General features: G+C 45.2%; 1 protein-coding gene across 7 annotated transcripts in view; it reads left to right on the top strand.

Moving 5' to 3' along the window:
* Window positions 1–12,480, top strand: part of USP54 (ubiquitin specific peptidase 54) — a 279,929-nt gene that overhangs the window by 224,220 nt on the left and 43,229 nt on the right. For all 7 annotated transcript variants that reach the window (XM_045025077.1, XM_045025075.1, XM_045025079.1 and 4 more), the window contains 2 exons: window positions 6,225–6,456; window positions 10,026–10,165. In XM_045025077.1, the coding sequence (XP_044881012.1) occupies window positions 6,225–6,456; window positions 10,026–10,165 (372 nt within the window). The remainder of the gene's footprint in view (window positions 1–6,224; window positions 6,457–10,025; window positions 10,166–12,480) is intronic.

Raw genomic sequence — 12,480 nt, 5'->3', positions numbered from 1 at the left:
ATCGCCAAGGGGAAGCACAATCATACAGAGGCAATACGACTTTGGAATTGGTGCATCATCAACAACACAGAGATATCAGCATCCTATCTTCCGGGATGTCAGAATACTACAGCAAATGTAGTAAGCAGAGACTTCTCACAAACCCATGAGTGGGCGATGGATCCCGGAATTCTCAAATCCATATTTAAACTATAGGGGTTCCCCACCAAAGATCTATTTGCCACAGCTGAGAATGTCAAGTGCCCACAATATTGCTCCATGTCGGGATTGGGACAATAATCCGTAGGCGGCACCACTGATGTACGCATTCTTCCAACTCCACTCCTAAACTGTGTCATTCACAAGATCAAACAGGACAAATCCAGGGTCATTCTTATAGTGCCTACATGGCCCAGACAAATGTGGTCCCCATACCTGTTTCAGATGGCGATGAAACCGCCTTGAACCCTTCCCATAGTACCTCACCTTGTATCACAAGATGTGAGACATCCCAACCTCACAGTACTGCATCTGAAGGCCTGGTTATTCCCTGGCTGACTGGGGTCGAGGAGGCCTGTTCAGAGGAAGTAAAAGATCTGTTACTGAACAGTCAGAGACCAAGTACAAGGAAGATGTATGTCCGTAAGTGGAAACGATTCTGCACCTGGTGCCAAGATAAACAGATCTTACCACAATCGTCCCCCCCTACTGAGGATCCTGGACTATATACTAAGTCTTCAAAAATCAGTGCTATCCACAAGCTCCATCAGAGTACACTTGGCTGCTATTACCTCCTTTCATGACAAGGTGGATGGGGTCACTATATTCGCTCAACTGACAATTAAACATTTCCTTAAAGGCATTGAAAACACTTATTCCACAATAAGAAACCCTACACTCATGTGGGACCTCAACCTTGTTCTACACAGACTCATGGGAAAGCCATTTGAACCCTTTGCAACCTGCTCTTTGTTGCACTTATCCATGAAGGTGGCTTTTCTCACTGTCATCACGTCTACCAGACGAGTGGGAGAATTAGGTGCCCTAATGGCACACCTTATACAACATTCTTTAAAGATAAAGTAATCCTATGACCACATCCCAAGTTCCTATTCAGTCACTTCCCCCTTTCATTTGAACCAACCCATTTACTTATCTGAGTTTTACCAAAGCCACATGTGAGCCGGAGGGAGGCCTCACTCCACACATTGGATGTTCACAGAGCATTAGCTTTCTATATTGAAAGAACAAAAACATTTAGAAAATCACCAAGACTATTTGTTTCCATAACAGAACGCTCGATGGATCAAACCATCTCCAAACAGCGACTATGCAAATGGATATCAGGATGTATTCAATTGTGCTACCAAAGCAACAATCTACAACCTCCAGTGGGAGTTTGCAAGCATTCCACCAGAGCACACGCAACATTTGTGGTCTTTCTCAATAATATCCCTATCACTGACATTTGCAGAGCAGCAAACTGGACGCTAGTCCACACATTTAGTAAACACTATGCTATTGAGCAACAATCAGCATCAGATGCTCACTTTGGGCTCATGGTGTTATCCACCATCAATAATGCAACTCCAAAGCCCTTCCCCTCCACTATGGAGCACTGCTCAATAGTAACTTAAAGTGGAGCACCCACAAGGACACTCCTCAAAGAATCATAGAAGATTAGGGTTGGAAGAGACCTCAGGAGGTCATCTCGTTCAACCCCCCTGCTCAAAGCAAGACCAACCCCAGCTAAATCATCTCAGCCAGGGCTTTGTCAAGCGGGCTTTAAAAACCTTTAAGGATGGAGATTCCACCACCTCCCTAAGTAACCCATTACAGTGCTTCACCACCCTCCTAGAGAAATAATGTTTCCTAATATCCAACCTAGACCTCCCCCACTGCAACTTGAGACCATTGCTCCTTGTTCTGTCATCTGCCTCCACTGAGAACAGCCGAGCTCCATCCTCTTTGGAACCCTCCCTTCAGGGGATTGAATGTGACCATCAGATCCCCCCTCACTCTTCTGCAGACTAAACAAGCCCAGTTCCCTCAGCCTCTCTTCGTAAGTCATGTGCCTCAGCCCCCTGATCATTTTCGTTGCCCTCCGCTGGACCCTCTCCAATTTGTCCACCTCCTTTCTGTAGTGGGGGACCCAAAACTGGATGCAATACTCCAGATGTGGCCTCACCACTGCCGAATGGAGGGGAATAATCACTTCCCTTGATCTGCTGGCAGTGCTCCTACTAATGCAGCCCAATATGCCGTTAGCCTTCTTGGCAACAAGGGCACACTGCTGACTCAAATCCAGCTTCTAATCCACTGTAATCTCCAGGTCCTTTTCTGCAGAACTGCTGCTTAATCAGTTGGTCCCCAGCCTGTAGTGGTGCATGGGATTCTTCCGTCCTAAGTGCAGGACTCTACACTTGTCCTTGTTGAACCTCATCAGATTTCTTTTGGCCCAATCCTCCAATTTGAAGAAGAGGTTACTCACCTGGTGCAGTAACTGAGGCTCTTCAAGAAGAGCATACCTATGGGTGCTCCACTACCCACCCTCCTTCCCTCTACTTCAGAGTTTCATGTAGATTCTCTGGAGTAGAGAGGGAATGGGAATGGTTGGCTGCACACCACTATGTAACCGCTTGGAGATGGCTACGGCATGTGTGCGGCCCAACCGGGCACTGCTACCACAAATCTTAAATTACAAGCGCAGGGCATCAAGACACCTAAAGTGGTGCACCCACAGAGACAACCATCTTGAAGAACCTCAATTACTGCACAAGGTTAATAGTGAGCTCAACCACGGCTTGTACCGGGGAGCTTTCAGGCACCGGACTCGACGGCTCTTGCGTGGCCGGAGGCGACGGTGCCGATATTGTCGGTGCCACGGCAGGTATCGGTGCCGGGCGGTCCGACTTAGTATAGCGCTCGGGCTGCGGAGCAGGCGGCTCGGACGCAGCAGGAGTCTTGTGCCTCTTCATCCTCCAGGAGAGGGATCCGTGCCGAGCGGATGTCGGTGCCGGCGACGGCCAGTGCTGAGAGGCCTTGGCGGTACCGGTGATCCGATGCCGAGGGAGCACTTCTTGAAGACTGACCAGCGCTCGAGGGCAGAGGAGTAAGAGCTGCCGCTCTTAGGGTACGTCTACACTACGGGACTATTCCGAATTTGCATAAACCGGTATTGTAAAACAGATTGTATAAAATCGAGTGCGCGCGGCCACACTAAACACATTAAATCGGTGGTGTGCGTCCACGGTTCGAGGCTAGCATCGACTTCTGGAGCGTTGCACTGTGGGTAGCCATTCCGTAGCTATCCCATAGTTCCCGCAGCCTCCCCCGTCCCTTGGAATTTCCGTGTTGAGATCCCAGTGCCTGATGGGGCAAAAATCATTGTCGCGGGTGGTTCTGGGTAAATGTCGTCAGTCACTCCTTCCTCTGGGAAAGCAACGGCAGACAAGCATTTCACGGCTTTTTTCCCTGGATTGCCCTGGCAGATGCCATAGCATGGCAATCATGGAGCCTGTTTTGCCTTTTGTGACTGTCACCGTATGTGTACTAGATGCCGCTGACAGAGGCAGTCCAGCAGCGCTACACAGCAGCATGCTTTTGCTTTTGCATGACAGCAGAGATGGTTACCAGCCATACTGTACCATCTACCAATCCATAAATTGGTAAAAAGATGATCATGGTTACCAGTCCTTTTGCACTGCACCATCTGTTGCTGTCATAAGTGCCCCTGGCTGCTCTTAGCCAGGGGCGCAAAAGCCAAAATTGGGAATGACTCCCTGAGTCAATCCCTCCTTTTTGGTATCTAAAAATAGAATCAGTCCTGTCTAGAATATGGGCAAGTGTACTAGAGAACCACTGGATCATAGAACCAGAGAGCACAGCTGCTCTGTGTCAGATCCAGCAGAAATTATGAGCTGTATGCTATTCACAGGGGGTGCTCCTGCAACAACCCCTCCTGTTGATTCCATTCTTCCCCCAGCCTTCCTGGGCTACCGTAGCATTGTCCCCCCACTTGTGTGATGAAGTAATAAAGAATGCAGGAATAAGATACAGTGACTTGTTAGTGAGAAATGAGTGGAAGGCAGCCTCCAGCTGCTATGATAGTCCAGACAGGACATTAAGAAGTGTGGAGGAGAGGAGCCCAGCATCGCGCTGCTAGTCCAGGGGCAATTGAATCTTTTCTTTACACATGAAGGGTGGGGGGTGATGGAGCTCAGCCCCCTGTTGCTATGATGAGGACGGTTACCAGCCATACTGCACCATCTACCAGGAAAAATTAGGGCCAGGCACCCTTGATAGACCTAACGGATGCTAGTTGGCAAGGTTACCAGTCCTTTTGCACTGCCCCATGTGCCAATAGGCTGATGATGACGATGGATATCAGTCTTACTGCACCATCAGCCACCCATGGCAGGGGGGAGCAAGGATGTTGGTGTTGAGTGCTGCAGCATCGCGTCTATCTGCAGCATTCAGTAAAGATAGGGTGACATGTAAAAGAGTCAAGAGAGGATTGTTTTCCCTTTCACTTCTGGAGGTTGGTGGGGGGGTGCATAAATTGCTGAGCTATGCCCTGACCCACCGCGGACACTGTTTTTGACCCTAGAAGCATTTGGAGCTCAGCCAAGAATGCAAATGCTTTTCGGATACTGCAGGAACTGTGGGATAGCTTGAGTCCTCCAGTCCATGAGCGTCCATTTGATTCTTTGGCTTTCCGTTACGCTTGTCACGCAGCAGTGCGCTGAGTCCCTGCTATGGCGTCTGTCTGGAGATTTTTTAAAAATGATTTTGAATTTCGTCTTCTGTAACGGAGCGCTGATAGAACAGATTTGCCTGCCCTTACTGCGATCACATCCACATGGTCCATGCTGGAGCTCTTTTTTTATTTTGATTTTGGACTGCATCGCCACCCGTGCTGATCGGAGCTCCACGCTGGGCAAACAGGAAATATTCAAAAGTTCGCGGGGCTTTTCCTGTCTACCTGGCCACTGCATCCGAGTTCAGATTGCTGTCCAGAGCTGTCAGTGGTGCACTGTGGGATATCGCCCGGAGGCCAATACTGTCAATTTGCGGCCACACTAAACCTAATCCGATATGGTAATACCGATACTAGCGCTACTCCTCTCGTTAGGGAGGAGTACAGAAACCGGTTTAAAGAGCCCTTTATATCGATATAAAGGGCCTCTCAGTGTGGACGGGTGTGGCGTTAAATTGGTTTTACGCTCCTAAAACCGGTTTAAACGCCTAGTGTAGACCAGGTTTTAGGAGCTGCTTGAGACAAAGTCCCGCTCCCCTTTTGTTCTCGGCTTAAAGGCCTTACAAATGCGGCACTTATCTGTTAGGTGAGATTCCTCGAGGCACTTGAGAGGATCTCTTGTCGGCATCGGCTTATGGCCGGCCGAGCATGGTTTGAAACCCTGTGAACCGGGCATAGTACCCGGCACCGGGTGCGGGGAAGGGGATAATCCCCGAACCCCTGTGAACAATACACTAACTATACTACAAACGAATAAAGTTAAACTACAACTATATAAATCTGAACTATATAAACAGAATTAACGAGAGAAACTACGAGTAGCTAGGGAAGTGGAGGTCAGCTAAGCCGCGCTCCACTGTTCCAACGACTGACACGGGCGGTAAGAAGGAACTGAGGGGCGGATGGGTCGGCAGGGGTATATATCTGGTGCCATAGCGGCGCCACTCCAGGGGGCGCCCAGCCGACCCACCAAGTGTTGCTAGGTTAAAAATATTCCGACGAACGTGCACGCGGAGCGCACACACCTAACTGGAATGGATATGAGCAACACATCTCGAAGAACAACAGTTACAACGGTGAGTAACCGTCTTTTCTCTTTCCCTTCCTCTAGTGAACTATATCCCTCTTTCTGGCTTTTACTATATTCACCCTGACAGGGATGAGTCAAACTCCTGGCTCATAGATTTTGTTCTCCTTTGGATGAAGCAGGTTCCACTAAATGGCAGGTATTTAAAAAGAAATTAGTTTGGGGAGAATCCACATGAGACTAAAGCTTTATTTCCCTTGATCCTCTGGAAATTACTTTGTTTTTAGAGATGCTATAAAGATATTGTCTAGGCTTCTTGAAATTGTCTGGACAATTTGATCCCTGAACACAGAAGCAGCACATTTGGTTTAAACGTGGTTAAGAATTCAGAATACTAGCAGGTAACTTGATGGAATTAAACCTGACTCTTCTGCCATCCCATATTTTTTCTTTTGACAGCCAAGGAATTTGCAGAGGATGAGCTGAAGGAACCAGCAACTCAAGGAACAAGGCCAAACCAACTAAACATCAGGTATAAGCACTGGGGTCGAGGTCGGGGCACCCAGCACCTGATGGATCAGCATCCTCGTCTGATCCAAAGGATGGAATCTGGCTATGAGAGCAGTGAACGCAACAGCAACAGCCCAGTCAGTCTGGACATGCCCTTGTCTGAGAGCTCAAGCACACACAGGTAGATTTTAATAAAGTGCACTCTTGGACTTTTGCTTGTCTTATGGCCCTGTACACTAGGACCTCTGAGAACTAAACTGTAATTCTACAATAAGAAACTTAAGTATTGACCTTCAATCCCAGCCTGCAGTTCTTGTAGACTGCGATGCAGGTAGATTATGGGAAATAGGAAGCTGGGTATATTGTGCCACCGCAGTCTTCCCCTTTTGGATGGTCATTAATTCGTATGGTTCATGATTGAGTGGAATGATTTCAGGAGTGTGTCTCGACCAACTACAGGGGGGAATTGGGATTAAGAAGATGGATGTAAATACAGAGCTCTGTCCTTAGGCACTGTCAAAAACTGAAGTTGCAGGATGCTGGCATCAAGGAGACAGTTTGTTTTAAATTTAGAAGTTGTCTATCACTGTGCTTTCCATGTCAAGAGTTAATCTGCGCTGTTATCTTTGTCTCAGTTAAATTACTGTCTGACAGTGAGAATCCCTGTGTCAGGCTCTGATCTGGAGCATTTGTACTGTTAATGGACTGACATGAGACCATGTCTGCTTGAGGACTTCGTTGGGACCTCCTGAGTGGTTTAGAATAAATAGCATGCATAAATAATAGGGCTGTCAATTAATCACAGTTAACTCACACGATTAACTAAAAAAAAATTGTGATAAAAAAATTAATTGTGATTAATTACACTGTTAAGCAATAGAATACAAATTGAAATGTATTAAATATTTTGGATGTTTTTCTACATTTTCAAATGTATCGATTTCATTTGCATCATAGTATACAAAGTGTACAGCAAATATTTGCACTGTAAAAATGATAAACAAAAGAAATATTTTTCAGTTCACCTCATACAAGTATTGTTGTGCAATCTCTTTATCAAGAAAGTGCAATTTACAAATGTAGATTTTTTTTGTTACATAACTGCACTCAAAAACAAAACAATGTAAAACTTTAGAGCCTACAAGTCCACTCAGTCCTACTTATTCAGCTAATCGCTCAGACAAACAAGTTTGTTTACATTTACGGGAGGCAATACTGCCTGTTTCTTATTTACAATGTCACCTGAAAGTGAGAACAGGCGCTCACATGACACTGTTGTAGCTGGCATTGCAAGATATTTATGTTCCTGATGCACTAAAGATTCATATGCCTCTTCATGCTTTGGCCATTGTTCCAGGGGACATGCTTCTATGCTGATGATGCTCATTAAAAAAAATGCGCTAATTAAATTTGTGAATGAACTCCTTGGGGAAGAACTGTATGTCTCCTGCTCTGTTTTACCCTCCTGCTCTGTTTTACCCTCATGTTATAGCAGTCTCGGATGATGACACAGCACATGTTCATTTTAAGAACACTTTCACTGCAAATTTGACAAAATGTTATCATCTTTGCAATGTGAAATTTCTAAAGATAGCTACAGCACTTGACCCAAGGTTTAAGAATCTGAAGTGCCTTCCAAAATCTGAGAGGGACAAGGTTTGGAGAATGCTTTCAGAAGTCTTAAAAGAGCAACACTGTTCTCTGGGATGGTGGTTGAATCATCCAGGGAAATAATCTTTAGCACATCGGGCTGCCAGCTACAACAGTGGCATGCAAATGCATGTTCTCACTTTCAGGTGACATTGTAAACAAGAAGCAGGCAGCATTATTTTCTGCAAATGTAAACAAACCTGTTTGTCTAAGTGATTGTCTGAACAAGAAGTAGGACTGATTGGACTTGTAGGCTCTAAAGTTTGAGATTGTAGAAATGTAGAAAAATATTTAAATAAATGGTATTCTATTATTGTTTAACAGGACAATTAATCACTATTAATCGTGATTAATTTTTTTCATCGCTTGACAGCCCTAATAAATAAATATACTTTTCAACCTTCATCTCTGGTGCCTGTGACTACTGAATAAAAGGAGATCACACTTAGGGTTTTACAAGAGTTGTTTGTGTAGATCTTAAAAATTTGTTCGGAACAGTTAACTCTCCAAAGCATGGTTTTGGCATGTATTACTTGCTTAGGGTCTTCTAAGGAACCAGTAAAAAGAATGAGGAATACTTGTGGCACCTTAGAGACTAACAAATTTATTTGGGCATAAGTTTTCATGGGCTAAAGCCCACTTCATCAGATGCATGCAGTGGAAAATATAGTAGGACATGTATACATACAGAGAACATGAAAAAATGGGTGTTGCCATACCAACTCTAAGGAGACTAATCAAATAAGGTGGTCTATTATCAGCAGGTGAAAAAAAAACTTTTGTAGTGATAATCAGGATGGCCCAATTCCAACAGTTGACAAGGTGTGAGTAACAGTAGGGGGAAAATTAGCATGGGGAAATACTTTTTACTTTGTGTAATGACCCATCCACTCCCAGTCCTTATTCAAACCTAATTTAGTGGTGTCCAGTTTGCAAATTAATTCCAGTTCTGCATTTTTTCGTTGGAGTCTGTTTTTGAAGTTTTGTTGTTGAAGAATTGCGAATTTTAGGTCTGTAATTGAGTGACCAGGGAGGTTGAAGTGTTCTCCGACTGGTTTTTTGAATGTTATAATTCTTGAAGTCTGATTTGTGTCCATTTATTCTTTTGTGTAGAGACTGTCCGGTTTGGCCAATGTACATGGCAGAGGGGCATTGCTGGCACATGATGGCATATATCACATTGGTAGATGTGTCATCTTCAGTAGAGAAATTCCCTCATCTCTGTAGTTTCCAGGAATTGAGGATCTATACAGTGATACTTGTAGAAAAAGGGCAGATTGTGACATAGCTGCAGTTGCTATTTTCTGAAAGCTGTGTTCTGCAAGGAGCCACATTCACCATCATTCCTTTTGAGAGCTCTTTTTACCCTTTTGTAAAATAAGGGGACGAAGGGTACGTATACACTACCCGCCGGATTAGCGGGTAGTGATTCATCTATCGGAGATCGATTTATCGTGTCCAGTGTAGACGCAATAAATCGATCCCCAGTCACTCTGCCGTCGACTCCTGCACTCCACCGCAGCAAGAGGCGGAAGCGGAGTTGATGGGAGAGCTGCGACAGTCACCCCCGTGCCGTGAGGACGCGAGGTAAGTCAACCTAAGATAGGTCAACTTCCACTACGCTATTCTCATAGCTGAAGTTGCGTATCTTAAGTTGATTCCCCCCCCAGTGTAGACCAGGCCTTAGTGCCAAAATCAAGAGGAACTGGTGTTTGGAAGTTTTGATGCAGTTTTTATGATCCCTCTTGCAGAAAATGCATGACTGGAGGTTATAGTTTTGGTATGTTTGGGAATAAGGGAGATAATTCTTACACTTGGGGACCAAGAAACAGAGCCCAGATTCCTATGTCAAAGAATAAAATCTTTAGAAAATATCATTGAGAAGAGGTGGACTCTTTTTCCCTCCCTGGGATTTTCCCATAGAATCCTTTTAAAATACCTTCTCTTTTGAGACTGAAAATAAGGTGAAGATGAAATGTTATTGCCAGATTGGAAAAATGTAGGGCTGTCTAGTCCCTCTCCCCAGTACCCTATACCCCTCCATCCCCTGAAAAGATTGGCCAGATGTTAATCCATTGGTTTTCCCTCCTCTTCTTTAAGGGATTCTCATATGAAGCGAGCAGGTGGGTTGGTTCCTGCCTGGCGTAACATCCCAAAGTCGCACAGCAGCATCATCTTAGAAGTGGAATCTGCTTCATCGACTAGTGGTTGGACAAGCAGCCAGCACTCTGTTGGGAATGGTAAGCTACCTTTTCAAACCCCAAATAGCCACGATCCCGGAGTATAAAATGTATTGAGGTAATTACTTATTCCCTGGGTATTTTTGCCTTCATGGTGGAGGCAGATGCAAAAAAGGGAAAAAGACTTAGGAACCTGGTACAACTTTTGGCTACAGTTCTGGTTTACAGCATTACCAGTCAGTACCACCAGGAGTCCAGTGTGCTGGGGAGAGGGCCAAGTACTGATTTTGCCCCAGATCCCTAAGTGGCCCCCTCAAGGATTAAACTCACAACCCTGGGTTTAGCAGGCTCAGTGGTTTGAGCACTGGCCTGCTAAACTTGTGAGTTTAATCCTTGAGGGGGCCACTTAGGGATCTGGGGCAAAATCAGTACTTGGTCCTGCTAGTGAAGGCAGGAGGCTGGACTTGATGACCTTTCAGGGTCCCTTCCAGTTCTATGAGATAGGTATATCTCCATATAAAAACAGAAGAGCCCCTCCCATCACTGTAGTAAGTATCTATACTACAGTGCTTCAGCAGCACAGCTGCAGCATTTCTGATGTAGACATATCCTAATAAACTCTTTTGGTTTAAAATTACACCCCAACCAATATAGTTGAATAGGAACAAAAACTATCATCCATATCCCATAATTTTCACACACAAAAAAAAATCCCATGAACCTGTGTGGTTCTCCTTGCTGTCCGCCACCTCTGCTAGAAGCATGGAACTTGCACAACTTTACACTATTGTCATGAGTGTTGCAAGCACAGGGTGCACAACCTTCTGGTATTAGCAGAGCTGCAAGAACTGAGCACATGCCAGCTTAGTAGTGGACACATTGATTCAGGACATAGTGAAAACCATTTCAAGGTTGGTGGAGGTGTTCACAGAACAGCTACAAATGCTGGAGGGCCACTTCTGGGCCCAAGAAACAAGCACTGACTGACTGGTGGAATCACATCATTATGCAAATTTAGGGTAATGAGCACTGGCTGCAGAACTTCTGACTGCGCAAGGCCACATTCATGGATCTGAGTGCCAAGTTCATCCCATCTCTGCAGCGCAGAGACACCAAAATGAGAGCTGCACTGACAGTGGAGAAGTGAGTGGTGATCGCATTGTGGAAACTTGCAACACCAGATCAGAGAGGAATCATTTTGGAGTTGGAAAATCCACTGTGGACGCTGTTGTAATGCAAGGGCCACTAATTGTCTCCTGCTACACAGACTATGATTCTCTGCAATGTGCGGGACATAAAGGATGGATTTAAAGCAGTTGGCTTCCCAAAGTGTGGTGGAGTGATCGAAGGCACGCACGTCCTTATTTTGGCACTAGCCCTCTTTGCCACAGAGCATATCAATAGAAAGGGCTACTTTTCTATGGTTATGCAAGTGTTAGTGGATCACTGGGGATGCTTCACTGACATCAGTGGTGACTGGTCAGGGAAGATGCATGATGCTCGCATCTTTAAGAACATAGGACTATTCAGAAAGCTGCAAACAAGGACTTTCTTTCCCAAGTAGTGAATTATCATTGGCGGGAGTGATCCCAATAGTGATCCCGGGAGACCCAGCCTACCCCTTGCTCTCTTGGCTCATGAAGCATGCACAAGCCACCTTGGCAGCAGCAAAGAATGATTCAGCTACCAGATCAGTAGGTGCAGAATGGCAGTTGAATGTGTGTTTGGTAGATTAAAGTATTGATGCCATAGTGTACTCACAAGATTGGATCTCTATGAGAAAAATTTCCCAAAAGGAATAGCTGCCTGCTGCATCCTGCATAATATCTGTGACGCAAAGGAGGAAATGTTGCCACCAAGGAGGAGGGGAGAGGTGGAGTGGATGTCTGCTGAGTCGTAACAGCCAGACACAAGGGCTATTAGAAGAGCTCAACACGGGGCTATCCATCTCAAGAAGGGTCTGAAGGAGCGCTTTAACAGTGAGCCATAGTAAGACATTGTGGTGGACTGCGCTGTACCTGGCTGTGCTCTTTCAGGGCCTGTTAGGAATGTGGTGCTTTGTGTATGTGTGTGACTATAACACTGTCAATGCACCTATTAATGTTGTGGTTCTTGCTGTACATCTGTGATCACACTTTGTCATGGATCTTATGAGTTGTGTCACACTGTACAATAACAGCTGGGTGCTTTCAGAACTGTTAAACATTCTACAGCATATGTTAGGAATTAATAAAGATGAATTATTTTCCAAAAACAGAATTTAATTGAGTAACAAAACCAATGCAAAAAAAACCCCTGTGCAATTTAAAGGAAATAAATTCAAAATGTAATAAATGAATAGAATAGAATGGCCCGGATTCCCGGCACCACATTTG

The sequence above is a fragment of the Mauremys mutica genome, chromosome 7 (assembly GCF_020497125.1).
Source record: "Mauremys mutica isolate MM-2020 ecotype Southern chromosome 7, ASM2049712v1, whole genome shotgun sequence".
NCBI lineage: Eukaryota > Metazoa > Chordata > Testudines > Geoemydidae > Mauremys > Mauremys mutica.
Note: the sequence above shows the minus strand (reverse complement) of the source record. Positions and strands in the feature narration are given on the sequence as shown.